Here is a 17,523-nt window from a genome sequence, read left to right on the forward strand (position 1 = left end):
ACAATCTGAAAAACCAAGGAAGAATAACTGAAACTAATAAAGTTCCTATCGTTGTGCTAAACCGATGCAAACATGAAATGTAAGGCGTAGGCGTACATACAAAATAAATGTCATTATTACAGGCGGTCCCCGAGATACACGGTTATTGGGGACCGAAAACGGCCGAAAAATACCGCGTATCTCGAATTTCCACGTAAGTCGATTCTCGTGATTTCCAGCCAAAATATCACTAATTTTCGTGCAATTTTGCAAGTAGGGGGTGGTTTTAGCCACCAAATTAATTTTTTGATGTGTTTCTAATGAATTGAACAGTTTTAAACCTTTCTAAATGGTATTTTACATTCGATCAATACGGAAATTATTTGGTATTTCACAATGGATGTGTCAAATCAGTGCAATTTGCTCAAAGAACTGTCAAATTTTGAAAACCGCGTATCTCCGAATCCGCGTATAAGAGGTACCGTGTATCTCGGGAACCGCCTGTACTATGAATGATACGAATAAGTTTTTTTTATAAACAGGAATTATCTTAAGCAATACGGCCTTTTTGGACCGTTACTCCTGGACAGTAAAAACAGAAATTTCGGATTTTCACAGTTCATGGAAAATAATTACAATGCTCAATTCAGTAATTCATAAAATTCATTAATTCCAAAAACACTTCAACTATCTTAACAATACATAATACATAACAATACATAATTCACTTATTCATAAAATTCTTAAATTCCAACAAACACTTAAACTATGTTAACACTTAAATTTTAATCCTACAGATATGCATGATCATGCATCGAGGAGGCATGTTGGTCCACATAAAATTGATCAATTTGATCATTCATGACCGTCGTTATGGACCTGATCAGTTTAGCACAGAACTCTGGATGTTTATCTTCGAAGGTGGCAACTTGTGCCTCTACAAAGTTGCCCAGAGCCCTGGCTTTAGTGCAAGGTGCAGCAGCAGTAGCAGTATTAGCAATGCTTTGAATGGCTGTCAAGCATTCGCTAATTTGACTTGATCGAGTCGTTTCACTAAATTTTCTTTTGCGTCCTTTGGACGCTGTGCGACCCTCTAGCATGCCACTAGAGGAGCCAGTGGAGGATGTTGTGGCAGTTGTCGTGGCTGTTGTTGAGGCAGTTGAACTGCATGAAGCGGCGGTTGCAGGAGCGGTCGAGATAACAACAGGTTCCCGAGAAGTTCCTTCAAGATTTGCCTGACATGAGAACAGAAACGCTATATTAATTTACTCCTCCACAAAAAGATACATAAACACTGTCTACTTACAGTATTGATTGTACGACGTGGAGCTGTCGTTTCATGTAGAAACGACATATGCTCGTAGGCATACCAAACCTCCTTCAATAGCTCGCTGGAACCTGAATATTTATACAATAGAAACGATCTTAACAAATGTGAAGTAATAAAATGTTGAACGCAGTCAATGTTAATCATTCGCTGAGTAAAACAAAAGAGGACAAACCAATTTGTTCTGCTGCGCAAATCCACGTTTTATTCACATCTATTTTATCCACACACGGAAGCTGTCAGCGCGGCTCGATGACAGCTAAAACACAGTTCAATGTCTTAGCCATATTATGGCGTGGAAACACCGTTCAGAGGAACAGGGTTTATAGGAACAGGGTTCTTCGGCATGACTTCCAACACTCCTCCTCATGTCGAAGAATTTCTCTCCTCAGTTATTCTAACTTCAGCATCTTACGAAACATGTCATGTTTCTGCGGACCTAATGGTTTAGTCATTATATCTGCAACCATGACAGTCGTAGGGCAATATTCCAAAACAATTTCCTTCTTCTCACAAAGTTCTCTTATAAACCGCTCTCGGGTATCGATGTGCTTCGATTTCCGACTTATTCTGTCTGTTTTTACAAAGGCGATACAACCTTGGTTATCTTCTTTGATTGTAGTCGCGTTCAATTGATCTTCTCCAAAATCTTTAATCAGCTGCCTTAGCCACATTGCTTCTTGGCATGCTTCCGAAAGTGAAACATATTCAGCTTCCATAGTTGATAATGTCACACACGATTGACGACGGCTATACCATGATATTGCACCACCTTCAAACGTGAATACAAATCCAGATGTTGAACGTCTACTTTCTGAATCGCCTGCCCAATCGGCATCGGAATATCCGATCAGGCCTTGGTTTTTTAATCCACCAAGATGCAAGAAATACTCTTTTGTTCCTTTTAGATAACGAAGTATGCGTTTGGCAGCTATCCAATCTTGTTGCGATGGCGATGAAAACTTTCTGCCCAGTATAGCTACTGACGCCGCAATATCTGGTCTGGTCATAACGGACAGATATAGCAATCCACCCACTAGACTTCGATACATTGTAGCATCTTCGAAATTCTCTGCATTGGCACTTTGTTTCAGGTATCCAGGGTCCATTGGTGATCTAGCAACTTTAGCTTCTTGCATTCCGTGATCCGTTAGTAATTTTTCTATAAACTGTTTAAGCCGAATTCCATATATTCCATCAGTACATATCACTTCCATACCTAAAAAGTGACGTATTTCGCCCAAGCAATTAATTTCAAATTTCTTGCTTAAATGATCGTATATCTTCTTGGCCTTTACTTCGTCTGCTGCTGCGATCAGTATGTCGTCCACATAGACTAATAAGAAGATATGTTGACCACCATGAATCGACTTGACAAATAAACATTGATCTGCGAAAGAGGATTTGAAACCTAAATTTGTAAGTACTTCATTTAGCGTCTTATGCCAACAACGAGCTGATTGATGTAGTCCATATATACTACGTTTCAATCGACACACTAGCTCCTCCTGTCCTTGAGCTTCAAACCCAGGTGGTTGATGCATATATACTTCATCTTCTAATATTCCATTAAGGTATGCGGTTTTGACATCATAATGACGTACTGTTAGCTTTTGCTTCCAAGCAATTACGAGAAAAGTTCGCAAGGTAGTGTGACGGGTAACTGGTGCATACACTTCTTCATAATCCAGTCCATATTGTTGTTTATAGCCTTGCGCGACCAGTCTGGCTTTATGTTTAACTATTTCATCATCTTGATTCTTTTTAATTTTGAAAACCCATTTCGAACCTATTACCGTTTTACCCTTTGGAAATGGTACGAGTTCCCAAGTATTGTTTTGTTTGTGAGAGTTAATTTCTTCTTCCATCGCATTTTTCCAATTTGGTTCTTTCATTGCTTCGCGGTAATTAACTGGTTCTTCTTTCGCGCAAGCTGCTACTCCCATGGCTAAATCAAGGATATAATCGTTTAAATGTTTAGGTAGTTTTACTTTTCTCTTTTCTGGTGGTAACTGTTCTTTAGTTGTTTGAATATCAGTTTCAGCATCCGTGAATTCATCATTAGAATCATCCTTAACCGTTTGATCATTACTGGTTTCTGATGGTTCCTCCAACAATGATTCAATATTAACTTCTTCCGAAGTTTCTTCTTTATCTTCAATAAAACGAACATCTCGGCTTATGGTGATTTCATCAGTTTCTAAATCAACAAAACGATATCCTTTATGTTCTAAGGAATATCCAACGAACGTTAGTTTTCGGGCTTTATGATCGAGCTTGCTTCGTTTTACATCGGGTATATGTACATACGCTTGACTTCCAAAAGGCGAATATGGCTCAAATCTGGCTTTCGACCCCACCACAATTCATAAGGTGTTTTAGGAACAGTTCTCGACGGAAGCCGATTTATAAGATAGGTAGCTGTTTGAACGGCTTCTCCCCAGAAACGCTTGTCTATGTTTGCATCCAGCAACATACAGGTAGCCATTTCAGTGATAGTTCTATTTTTACGTTCAGCCACACCATTGGACTGAGGTGAATATGGTGTGGTGTACTGTGGCTTTATACCCTCTTCTTTATAAAATTTACGTAGCTCTGTATTATTAAATTCTCCACCACCATCTGAACGAATAACCCGAGGCTTACGTCCAAAATTGTTTTCTACCCATCGTACATATTCTTTAATATTTTCTACTGCATCAGATTTGTTTTTCATTAAGTATGTAACTGTATATCTACTGAAATCATCAGTAATGTGCATCATGTAACGGTTACCGCTGGGTGTTTCAGTTTTCGATGGCCCCCATACGTCGGTGTGCACTAAATCAAGAATTTTGTTTGATTTTCTGTCAGAGACGGTTGGAAAGGGAGATCTACATGATTTACCTTTCATGCAACATTCACATGTTATTCTTAAACCACAATCACTCACCCTTATTCCGGTTCCTAGATCTTCTCTATACATTCTCTCAATCGCTGACCAGTCACGATGCCCAAGCCGTCTATGCCATTGATGTTGACAATCTGCTTTGTGTTTTACCAGTGATGCAGTCATCGAGGTTTCTACCTCGTCTAGAAAATATAACCCACAGTTTATAGATCCTGTAGCTACCACTGCACCACCGGCACTCACAATTTGACATCCCTTTTCATTGAATGTCACTTCCAGGTTCTTTTGTGCTAATTTCCCGACAGAAAGAAGATTAGTAGAGAGCCCGGGTACGAATCTAACATCATTCATTTCGATTTGCATTATTTTGCCGGAACCATCAATGCCCTGTATAATGCCTTTTCCTTCGCCACGAATTTGTGATTTGTTACCGTCGGCCATGGTGATGAATCCACCTTCGTATTCATCTAATGATGTAAAAATGATCGATTATTGGTCATATGCGCACTAGCGCCACTGTCGATGACCCAGCTATGCGACTTTTCTATTCTGCCCACCGTGAACGCTATTGTTCGCGAGTCGCTTTGTGCTGCTTTTGCTCTTCCGGAATTATTACCGGCACTAGTAGATTGCTCTTCATTTTTCTTGATAGCCAAAAATTTCCTACAATTCTGCTTGAAATGGCCTGGTTTCTTGCAGAAATGGCATGTGCGTACCCCACCACCTAATTGATTATTGAATGGCTTACCCTCAGCAGATCGCATAGCCTTTTCAGTTTTAGAAGATTCACCTTCTCGTCTTTCCATTTGACGATTATATTCATCGATAAGTTTAGATTTTACTCCTTCAAGAGATATGTCTTCGTCTGAACGACTATCTAACGCTGTAACTAAACCATCATACGAAGCTGGTAAACTGCGCAATAACATGCACACTTTTGTATCTTTATCTAATGCTGTACCTGCAGCTTCGAGGCGGTCGAATAAATCGTCGAAAATGCGCAGGTGATCTTCCACGTTACCTTGTGTTGCCAGGTTTGTCGCACATAATTTCTTCAAAAGAGATACTCGAACAGATCGTGTCGTTTTCTGGTGGTATGTTTTCAATTTATCATAAACGTCGTGTGCAAACACGGAATTCTTCACCAGTGGTAATTGGCTATCGTCGATTAGTAATATTATTGTGGCCTTTGCTTTTCGGTCTGTTGTCTTCCAAAACGGGGTGCGCTCGATTTCTGGGGGAATGGGTGATTCTACAACATCCCACAAATTTTCTCGACTCAGAAGCATTTCTATCCGAATACTCCATGTTTGCCAGTTGCTCCCATTTAGCTTATCGATTGTGAATTTTGTCTCACTCATTTTTCACGTCGTAGCAGCACTGATTTTACAATGTGAAAAGAAATCACTATCCGGCTCTTCTCGGCCGATTCTTTCAGCTGAATGTAATACTCTTGTTTTGAGTCAACTTGCTGGGCCCATAACCTGTTGAACGCAGTCAATGTTAATCATTCGCTGAGTAAAACAAAAGAGGACAAACCAATTTGTTCTGCTGCGCAAATCCACGTTTTATTCACATCTATTTTATCCACACACGGAAGCTGTCAGCGCGGCTCGATGACAGCTAAAACACAGTTCAATGTCTTAGCCATATTATGGCGTGGAAACACCGTTCAGAGGAACAGGGTTTATAGGAACAGGGTTCTTCGGCATGACTTCCAACATAAAATAGCTAAATTTACTCACCGGAACCTGTTGTGTGATTCAAAGCGATCTCCTTTTTTGTCCGCCGGTAGGAATTCATTAAATTCCTCCATTTAGCATGAACGCACTGTGGATCCTCCTCCAGCACGGATGCTATCTGTTGCCAGGCTTGATGCCTTATTTCGTTATTTTTATACTGGCGATCAGTATCTAACCAGATGCACGGATAAATTTTCACCAAATTGATCAATTCTATGACTTTTTCCTCATCTTGAATAGGCTAAAATAATAAAACAACCAATAATTTAGTGTGTCATTCTATGAGAAAAGGTGTAACTTACATTTTTATTCGATTTTTGGGCGGTTTTAGCTCCTTCCATTGTTAAGTGCGGGCGTGGTTGACTACTATTCGAAAATGTCCGCCTGAAAACTTCCAAGGAATCTCCAAACACAATACCAACAAATCCCCACATAATGTATCCAACTTTTGTTTTCGTATACGTTTATTAAAGCCTCATTTTATTCTCAATATTATTATTGCCCTCAAATAAAACATTACATAAAATATTTTTAGTAATTTGTATTTATTTTATCAGTAACTTAAATAAGCACGTAATTTTAAATTTTATTTCACTCAAATTTAAAAATTGAATTCGATGATCATCCCTCCCTTCAACACTTGAAACAGTAATGTAAACATAGCAGGTGGAAGATACGTCACTTGTCGCCGCTCGTAACCCGCATACATCGGGTTACGAGCGGCGACGAGCTGACAGATCAAGAACAATGGAAATTTGTAGCTGTCATTTGTAGCCGCATACATGAATGCAGCGTGTAGGGCCAGCTTTAGGCGGCGCTCTAGCAGCAATCGAACACGACATCCGACACGAACAAACCCATATAATCATATGGAGGTGCACTGTCAGACACAAACAAACAAGAAAAACGTCGAGTCGAACATGTCAGTTGATTCTGTCTGTGATGTTCGATACCCACCTGTGCTGTGAGTACCTTGGCTGTCAAACGCTTCACGCTCCAATCAATTATAACATCAAATATAAAGGATTGAAACGTATTAAACTATTGTGTGTACATAATCCATGTGTATGCACTGTATGTGTTTTGGCATGGACGTTTGTTTACATTTTTCAATATTAAATTTGAATGATTTCTATGTTATTATAGATGTGAATAACTAGTAAATTATGAGTTGAATCTTCCCCCTGTAGGTGGATATTCATTTAAACTATGAAAATGCTTCATTTTCGAGACGAAAAGAAAGGCGTATTGCACAAGGATAATGTATTTAGAACGTTGATTTTTATCGCTTTTGCTGGGCGACATTGTGGGAGACATCTGTCACTCTCTGCATACAAATTTCATCACCCCGCACCAGCCCTCCCCGATTTTTTATACCGGAGCCCCCGGAAGAGAAATGTCAAGTCGAGAAATGTCATTTTGCTCTGAACAACTTCACCTTGTCATTTATAACACCTTGGTATTGCAGTGCATCATGACAGGTCTATAAGACATCGAACAGCTGACAGAGCACCTATCGAACAGAGTCGTGTTTGTTTGTCTCGTTCGATTGGTCCCAGAGCGCCGCCTTAGGCTACGCTCTGGCACCACTCGAACACGACAACCGGCTCGAACAAACCCATATAATCATATGGAGGTGCACCAAGGTGGATTTAAAAATATCAGGTGGTGGACTCTAGTGCATTTTGACAATTCGTCACTTGACGTAAGGTCCCCAGGATTCAAGCTTTGTTTACATTAATTAAATTTGTTCATATAATTTATCTACCCCATTTTTTCGAATAAACATTCTTTAAAAATATATTTTGAACTTTGGGAGTTCTTATTTCTCAGGTCTCGTAGTACAGTCGTCAACTCGTACGACTTAACAACATGCCCGTCATGAGTTCAAGCCCCAAATAGACCGCGCCGCCATACGTAGGACTGACTATCCTGCTATGTGGGGAATCAATTAGTCGCTGAAAGCCAAGCCCACAAGTGGGTAGAGGCAGGCCTTGACCGACATCGGTTGTTGAGCCAAAGAAGAAGAAGAGTTCTTATTTAACATTGAAACATACATTAAAGTGTGTTATTTTGTGTTATTCTGTTTCTATTTTGTTCTATTTTGTGTTTTCGACATTTTTGATGATAAAAATTAAGAAATCATTTTTTTTTCAATTTTTACCTTAATTCCTCATTATCTACGAGCCACATGGACAATTTACTTGAGATTAGAACTCATGCTAGCATGATTTTAAATTTCGTGCATAAACAAATCATCAAATCTTTTGTTAATATATTACGTTTTTCGATAAAATCAATAGACACACTAAAATGCACATAATAACAAAGAAATCTGTTATATTTGCTAAGCTTTGTGTGCGGAAACCAATGGTCAACGGTTCTAAAATGACGTAAAGTCCCTCAACTATGGCGACCCCCAAAGGCCCTAATCCACCACCTGATATTTTTAATCCACCTTGGAGGTGCACTGTCAGCCACAAACAAACAAACAAGACAAACATGTCAAATCCCATACATTTTTCATGTTCGATGTCGTGTTCGATTGGTGCTTGAGCGCCGGGTAAGCGGTGGCCACATGAAGCAACGATATAGCACACAAACAAAAAGAGAAAATAAACAATCAAAATTCACATGAAAGAGATCAAACAAAGGGAATACGGAGCAAAACAGCCTATTTATGAAAAAATAAATTATTTTTTTCTGTCTGTGAATTCTCCCCACTGTCAAACAGTGTGGCCAGATTATTTTGGCGGTTTTGGGAGGCGCATCAAAATTTCATCGGTAGTTTTCGGTAGGTTAAAACTCGAAACTTAACTGAGTTAAAAGAAGTGAAAGCGAAAGAAGTGTTCAACGGGTGGTGGAGGGGGGGTTTGGTTGCGCTAATGCGCAAAATGAAAGTTCCATCTCACGAGAATATGCATCCTTTATCTAGGAGATGGATTAGATTTGGTTCAGCGGTCACACAAATGAAGTTCTTTTTGAAGTGTCGCTCTGAAAATTTTACTAGGAATTCTAAGCCAAAGAAGGACTAGATGCTAATTTTTTCCCCAGTTCTTTTCTCGGGGCTCCACGCGACCGCTTAGGGCCGCAGCAGTTTGATTAATTTGATTGGTTTGATTGTTTGGCTGAGTGTTATAGTTCAATGATTAAAAAAATGAGATGTTTTCCTTCAAACTCTACACTTTCCCTAGACATCGGTATTTCTGGTCACTTTGCCCACATGTTAACCGTCCAAATAGACATAGAGCGGCAACGTCGCGCGCGACGAAAAATAGCTCAAAATTTCACTCGGTGTAGATCAAAGTAGCTCATTTGACTCAGTCAACCAACTTGTTTTTTATTTGAACACAGACAAAAATAGGTTAAAATGTGTTCAAATCTATTTTTTGCGTTTGGCATTTATCTGTCTTTTGAAAAAAACTAGATAATTCGATTATTTAGGATGAAGCAAATTTTCGCGCGCGACGAGTAGCTTTGTTTGCAAAATTGAGCTACTTTTTTCGTGCGCGAAGTCGTCGCGCGCGACGTTGTCACTGTATGTCTATTTGGACGGTAAGGCGGCCACCGTCGTAAAACCGTCGCAAAACGTCAAAACCGACGTCACAAGTACTTAAAAACGACGTCGCCAGCGAGGGAAAATCGCAACGATTTGGAGGCGCTTGCGACGGTCTTTTGACGTTTTGCCACGGTTTTGACCTTTCGAGCGAGCTTTTGCCCTGCGGGCCAGAGTGGCCAGACTATGTTTTCAGATTTCGGCAGGAGCACTGTTGAGACTGCACTGACGCGACAATTTAAATTTGATCAATTATTTTAACGATAATTTTTTTAAAACTTTAACCACTGACAGCGAGATTCAATTTCAAATTTAAATGATTTTCTTTGACGAGCAATTCTCGGAATCCACACAACTGACATTTTCTACTTATTATGAACATTAAATTTTAACGGATAAAATTTTGAATACCCAACGCATGTTACATTTTTCAAGTGCCAGGTTTCAAACGTGCTTCAGTGCGATGAGTAACAAATGAGCATAGCATAGCAAAAGACTGAAAAATCAAATTTCTGTGATTTCGGTAGGATAAATGGAAAATCGGTAGTTTTAGGGCGGTCATCTGTGAATCGGTAGGCATATAAAAAATCGGTAGGAATCAAAGTGGAATGTATAATGAGGTGTAGTTATAGCGCTTTTGGCGATCCCCCCCTGGGCTCCGATTTTGACAGATGGTTTTCCGCTTGTATATGTATTGATGGATTGTTTACGTTTTGCATGGTCAATATTTGGTGGAGATCAATTTGGGTGAATATTTTAGTTTATTAGAACACAGTCCGTGATTTAAAATGGAAATTTTCCTTCGAGAACTTGAAGCGTTCGCCAAAAGCGGAAAACTAACTGTCAGTTTTCTTCGTCGATTCTTCTTCCACCTAGCTGTCAAAACGGGCTTATAACTTGACCTGATATCTTTACGGTCCTTGGTAGGAATACAGATATATCGGTTCAGATATTCTGGTCACTCTGCTGTCAAAAGCAAATTGGAATGTCTAGCTTTGGCCGCGGGTCCTTCACCAAGGTGGATTAAAAATATCAGGTGGTGGATTAGGGCCTTTGGGGGGTCGCCATAGTTGAGGGACTTTACGTCATTTTAGAACCGTTGACCATTGGTTTCCGCACACAAAGCTTAGCAAATATAACAGATTTCTTTGTTATTATGTGCATTTTAGTGTGTCTATTGATTTTATCGAAAAAACGTAATATATTAACAAAAGATTTGATGATTTGTTTATGCACGAAATTTAAAATCATGCTAGCATGAGTTCTAATCTCAAGTAAATTGTCCATGTGGCTCGTAGATAATGAGGAATTAAGGTAAAAATTGAAAAAAAAAAATGATTTCTTAATTTTTATCATCAAAAATGTCGAAAACACAAAGAATTCTAGAATAAATTCACAGAATAACACAAAATAACACACTTTAATGTATGTTTCAATGTTGAATAAGAAATACTCACATAGTCCAAAATATATGTTTAAAGAATATTTATTCGAAAAAATGGGGTAGATAAATTATTTGAACAAATTTAATAAATGTAAACAAAGTTTAAATCCTGGGGACATTACGTCAAGTGACGAATTGTCAAAATGCACTAGAGTCCACCACCTGATATTTTTAAATCCACCTTGGTCCTTCACTGTGTTTTCCATCTGTCAAACGACGAACCTCGAACCACTGAGCGAAGGTACGCACTTCCCCGTACACGCAATACGAAGGTATCGTCGAAGTAGAAAAAGAAATCGATCGATCGCGTAGGTGGCAACCAGAAATTACCGAATCTATGGTTGTGTGGGGAGAGTGTGGGGCAGGGACAGGCAAAGTATGGTCGCCCGTATGGTCGTATACGTGTACGGAGTGAGTTGTGAGAAGGGTTGTGGGTGGGTATCGTTGCGAATGTGGTATTCCCCCCCTCCCCTCCCGCATTGTAACGCTCCCAGCCACCCGACGTGACACGTCGGTTCGTTTGCGTTGGGTGTGTGTGTGCGTGTATGTGACCCTGGCGTGAAGGAAGTGAAATGAGCGGTTTAACCCAGCCGTGTGTGCGTCCCTCCACCTAAAACGTTTCGCAAGTGGTTTTGAAGTCAGTGTATGTGTGTGTGTGTAAAAGTCGATGGGGGTGGAGATGGTGGACGGTTTTGGGACACTGCAACAGGTTGATGGAAAGTGCACGAAAATTAAATAAGCTGAGTGCGTGCTTGGCGCGGGGTTAGCTTAGCTTGTCTCGTGCGCGTAAACTGGAAACGCATGGCACGGCTCTGTTGCGCGTGCTTGAATTTCTGTGTGCTAAAAATGCAATTACTTTTACAACAAATCCTGTCCCAGCAAGCGTAGAGAAGAGAAGCAGCATACCCCGTAAAGGAAAACGCAGTTTGCGCGGTCTTCCCCGACCAACACCAATACAACGCACTTGGTCACGCATACGCACTTTGCGCAACGACGGCGCGATATGGACGGACCAAACGAGCCACTGTTTGTTTGCGTCTGTGTTCAAATAATCGCTGCGTATGGCTGCGTGTGCATAGAAACAGCGACGACTGCAAGAAGAAAAAAGGACACGGCAGCAGCGCCCTGCGTATTGGTAGCTGTCGCATCGCTCTGTGTGTATTCGGCCCTGCGTATTACCTGTGCGCCTACGCGCTGCGCACCACAAAACTCGTCGCAATAAGCCGTGGTCCGGTAGTGTGCGTGCGCCGTATGTCATTGAAGCGGCACAAATGTTTTTCGCGTACAGTCCACCACTACACAGAGCCAGAGACAGAGAAAAAACACTACACCTCTCCGCTCTCGCAGAGCAGAGCTTCTTCTACCTGTGCGCACAGTACCGGCGAAGGTTGCTTTGGTTGTTTTTTCTTTGTTTCTTCCCTTATTTGTGTCATCGCGTGGTGCGGTCGGGCGCGCACTTCGCTCCAGCAGTCAGTTTGTATCGGAGCTTACACACATCCTTATCGTGGCACGCATGGCCATTATCGTTGTTACGGCCATGTTTCATCCAAATAAAGCCATCTTGCACTATTTGAATGTCCTTGAAATTTGATGTTGAATTTTGTTGCCATCTATTACCGTTGTTACGGCCATGTTTCATCCAAATAAAGCCATCTTGCACTATTTGAATGGCGTTGAAATTTGATTTTGAGTTTTTTTTGCCATCTATTACCGTTGTTACGGCCATGTTTCATCCAAATGAAGCCATCTTGCACTATTTGAATGGCCTTGAAATTTGATGTTGAATTTTGTTGCCATATATTATCGTTGTTACGGCCATGTTTCATCCAAATGAAGCCATCTTGCACTATTTGAATGGCCTTGAAATTTGATGTTGAATTTTGTTGCCATCTATTATCGTTGTTACGGCCATGTTTCATCCTAATGAAGCTATCTTGCACTATTTGAATGGCCTTGAAATTTGATGTTGAATTTTGTTGCCATCTATTATCGTTGTCAACGTACTTAACAACATGCCCGTCAAGGGTTCAAGCCCCGAATAGACCGTGCTCCCATACGTAGGACTGACTATCCTGCTATGGTAACAATAAGTCACTGAAAGCCAAGCTCACTTCACTAGTGGGTACTTGGCAGGCCCTTGACCGACAGTGGTTGTTGTGCCAAAGAAAAAAAATAATCGTTGTTACGGCCATGTTACATCCAAATAAAGGCATCTTGCACTATTTCAATGGTCTTGAAATTTAATGTTGAATTTTGTTGCCATCTATTATCGTTGTTACGGCCATGTTTCATCCAAATGAAGCTATCTTGGACTATTTGAATGGCCTTGAAATTTGATGTTGAATTTTGTTGCCATCTATTATCGTTGTTTTGGCCATGTTTTATCCAAATGAAGCCATATTGCACTATTTGAATGTCCTTGAAATTTGATGTTGAATTTTGTTGCCATCTATTATCGTTGTTTTGGCCATGTTTTATCCAAATGAAGCCATATTGCACTATTTGAATGGTCTTGAAATTTGATGTTGAGTTTTTTGCCATCTATTATCGTTGTTACGGCCATGTTTCATCCAAATGAAGCCATCTTGCACTATTTGAATGGCCTTGAAATTTGATGTTGAATTTTGTTGCCATCTATTATCGTTGTTACGGCCATGTTTTATCTAAATGAAGTCATATTGCACTATTTGAATGTCCTTGAAATTTGATGTTGAATTTTGTTGCCATCTATTATCGTTGTTACGGCCATGTTTCATCCAAATGAAGCCATCTTGCACTATTTGAATGGCCTTGAAATTTGATGTTGAGTTTTGTTGCCATCTATTATCGTTGTTACGACCATGTTTCATCCAAATGAAGCCATCTTGCACTATTTGAATGGCCTTGAAAGTTGATGTTGAATTTTGTTGCCATCTATTATCGTTGTTACGGCCATGTTTTATCCAAATGAAGGCATCTTGCACTTATTCAATGGCCTTGAAATTTGATGTTGAGTTTGTTGCCATCTATTATCGTTATTACGGCCATGTTTCATCAAAATGAAGCCATCTTGCACTATTAGAATGGTCTTGAAATTTGATGTTGAAGTTTGTTGCCATCTATTATCGTTGTTACGGCCATGTTTTATCCAAATGAAGCCATTTTGCACTATTTCAATGGCCTTGAAATTTGATGTTGAGTTTTTGCCATCTATTATCGTTGTTACGGCCATGTTTCATCCAAATGAAGCCATCTTGCACTATTTGAATGGCCTTGAAAGTTGATGTTGAATTTTGTTGCCATCTATTATCGTTGTTACGGCCATGTTTTATCCAAATGAAGGCATCTTGCACTATTCGAATGGCCTTGAAATTTGATGTTGAGTTTGTTGCCATCTATTATCGTTATTACGGCCATGTTTCATCAAAATGAAGCCATCTTGCACTATTAGAATGGTCTTGAAATTTGATGTTGAATTTTGTTGCCATCTATTATCGTTGTTACGGCCATGTTTCATCCAAATGAAGCCATCTTGCACTATTTGAATGGCCTTGAAATTAGATGTTGAGTTTTTTTGCCATCTATTATCGTTGTTACGGCCATGTTTCATCCAAATGAAGCTATCTTTCACTATTTGAATGGATGTAAAATTTGATGTTGAGTTTTTTTCCATCTATTATCGTTGTTACGGCCATGTTTCATCTAAATGAAGCCATCTTGCACTAATTCAATGGCCTTGAAATTTGATTTTGAATTTTGTTGCCATCTATTATCGTTGTTACGGCCATGTTTCATCCAAATGAAGCCATCTTGCTCTATTTGAATGTCCTTGAAATTTGATGTTGAGTTTTTTTGCCATCTATTATCGTTGTTCCGGCCATGTTTCATCCAAATGAAGCCATCTTGCACTATTTGAATGTCCTTGAAATTTGATGTTGAATTTTGTTGCCATCTATAATCGTTGTTACGGCCATGTTTCATCCAAATAAAGGCATCTTGCACTATTTGAATGGCCTTGAAATTTGATGTTGAGTGTTTTTGCCATCTATTATCGTTGTTACGGCCATGTTTCATCCAAATGAAGCCATCTTGCACTATTTGAATGGCCTTAAAATTTGATGTTGAATTTTGTTGCCATCTATTATCGTTGTTACGGCCATGTTTCATCCAAATGAAGCCATCTTGCACTATTTGAATGGCCTTGAAATTTGATGTTGAGTGTTTTCGCCATCTATTATCGTTGTTACGGCCATGTTTTATCCAAATGAAGCCATCTTGCACTATTTGAATGGCCTTGAAATTTGATGTTGAATTTTGTTGCCATCTATTATCGTTATTACGGCCATGTTTCATCCAAATGAAGCCATCTTGCACTATGTGAATGGCCTGGACATTTGATGTTGAGTTTTGTTGCCATCTATTATCGTTGTTACGGCCATGTTTCATCCAAATGAAGCCATCTTGCACTATTTGAATGTCCTTGAAATTTGATGTTGAGTTTTTGCCATCTATTATCGTTGTTACGGCCATGTTTCATCCAAATGAAGCCATCTTGCACTATTTGAATGTCCTTGAAATTTGATGTTGAGTTTTTTTGCCATCTATTATCGTTGTTACGGCCATGTTTCATCCAAATGAAGCCATCTTGCACTATTTGAATGGTCTTGAAATTTGATGTTGAATTTTGTTGCCATCTATTATCGTTGTTACAGCCATGTTTCATCCAAATGAAGCCATATTGCACTATTAGAATGGTCTGAAATTTGATGTTGAATTTTGTTGCCATCTATTATCGTTGTTACGGCCATGTTTCATCCAAATGAAGCCATATTACACTATTTGAATGGACTTGAAATTTGATGTTGAGTTTTTTGCCGTCTATTATCGTTGTAACGGCCATGTTTCATCCAAATGAAGCCATATTGAACTATTTGAATGTCCTTGAAATTTGATGTTGAGTTTTTTTTACCATCTATTATCGTTGTTACGGCCATGTTTCATCCAAATGAAGCCATCTTGCACTATTTGAATGTCCTTGAAATTTGATGTTGAGTTTGTTGCCATCTTTTATCGTTGTTACGGCCATGTTTCATCGAAATGAAGCCATCTTGCACTACTAGAATGGCCTTGAAATTTGATGTTGAGTTTTTTTGCCATCTATTATCGTTGTTTTGGCCATGTTTCATCCAAATGAAGCCATATTGCACTATTTGAATGGCCTTGAAATTCGATGTTGAATTTTGTTGCCATCTATTATCGTTGTTACGGCCATGTTTCATCCAAATGAAGCCATCTTGCACTATTTGAATGGTCTTGAAATTTGATGTTGAGTTTGTTGCCATCTATTATCGTTGTTACAGCCATGTTTCATCCAAATGAAGCCATCTTGCACTATTTGAATGGCCTTGAAATTTGATGTTGAATTTTGTTGCCATCTATTATCGTTGTTACGGCCATATTTCATCCAAATGAAGCCATCTTGCACTATTTGAATGGTCTTGAAATTTGATGTTGAATTTTGTTGCCATCTATTATCGTTGTTACGGCCATGTTTCATCCAAATGAAGCCATATTGCACTATTAGAATGGTCTGAAATTTGATGTTGAGTTTTGTTGCCATCTATTATCGTTGTTACGGCCATGTTTCATCCAAATGAAGCCATCTTGCACTATTTCAATGTCCTTGAAATTTGATGTTGAGTGTTTTCGCCATCTATTATCGTTGTTACGGCCATGTTTCATCCAAAGGAAGCCATCTTGCACTATTTGAATGGCCTTGAAATTTGATGTTGAATTTTGTTGCCATCTATTATCGTTGTTACGGCCATGTTTCATCCAAATGAAGCCATCATGCACTATTTGAATGGCCTTGAAATTTTGATGTTGAGCTTTTTTGCCATCTATTATCATTGTTACGGCCATGTTTTATCCAAATGAAGCCATCTTGCACTATTTGAATGGCCTTGAAATTTGATGTTGAATTTTGTTGCCATCTATTATCGTTGTTACGGCCATGTTTCATCCAAATGAAGCCATCTTGCATTATTTGAATGGCCTTGAAATTTGATGTTGAGTTTTTTTGGCATCTATTATCGTTGTAACGGCCATGTTTCATCCAAATGAAGCCATATTGCACTATTTGAATGGCCTTGAAATTAGATGTTGAGTTTTTTTGCCATCTATTATCGTTGTTACGGCCATGTTTCACTCAAATGAAGCCATCTTGCACTATTTGAATGGCCTTGAAATTTGATGTTGAATTTTGTTGCCATCTATTATCGTTGTTACGGCCATGTTTCATCCAAATAAAGCCATATTGCACTATTTGAATGGACTTAAAATTTGATGTTGAGTTTTGTTGCCATCTATTATCGTTGTTACGGCCATGTTTCATCCAAATGAAGCCATATTGCACTATTTGAATGGACTTGAAATTTGATGTTGAGTTTTTTGCCGTCTATTATCGTTGTAACGGCCATGTTTCATCCAAATGAAGCCATATTGCACTATTTGAATGTCCTTGAAATTTGATGTTGAGTTTTTTTACCATCTATTATTGTTGTTACGGCCATGTTTCATCCAAATGAAGCCATCTTGCACTATTTG

The 17,523-nt window shown here is 39.2% G+C and overlaps 1 protein-coding gene across 1 annotated transcript; it reads right to left on the reverse strand.

Annotated features, from left to right (window-relative positions):
- Nucleotides 1–770: 770 nt before the first annotated feature.
- Nucleotides 771–1,367, reverse strand: LOC120908316. Its single transcript, XM_040319226.1, has 2 exons — nucleotides 1,286–1,367; nucleotides 771–1,214 (listed from the first exon to the last, which is right to left on the reverse strand). Exons 1-2 carry the CDS (start codon nucleotides 1,331–1,333, stop codon nucleotides 771–773), a joined length of 492 nt encoding a protein of 163 aa, XP_040175160.1. The 5' UTR covers nucleotides 1,334–1,367.
- Between the last annotated feature and the right edge of the window lie 16,156 nt (nucleotides 1,368–17,523).

This window comes from Anopheles arabiensis, unplaced genomic scaffold (genome assembly GCF_016920715.1).
Source record: "Anopheles arabiensis isolate DONGOLA unplaced genomic scaffold, AaraD3 Autosomal_pericentromeric_contig0019, whole genome shotgun sequence".
Taxonomy (NCBI): domain Eukaryota; kingdom Metazoa; phylum Arthropoda; class Insecta; order Diptera; family Culicidae; genus Anopheles; species Anopheles arabiensis.

Excerpts from the sequence above, each read along its gene's own strand:
- LOC120908316 (XM_040319226.1), bottom strand. The coding sequence starts at position 1,333 with ATGTCGTTTCTACATGAAACGACAGCTCCACGTCGTACAATCAATACT. Across the intron at positions 1,215-1,285 it reads CACGTCGTACAATCAATACT|GCAAATCTTGAAGGAACTTC; the intron begins GTAAGTAGACAG and ends TTCTCATGTCAG.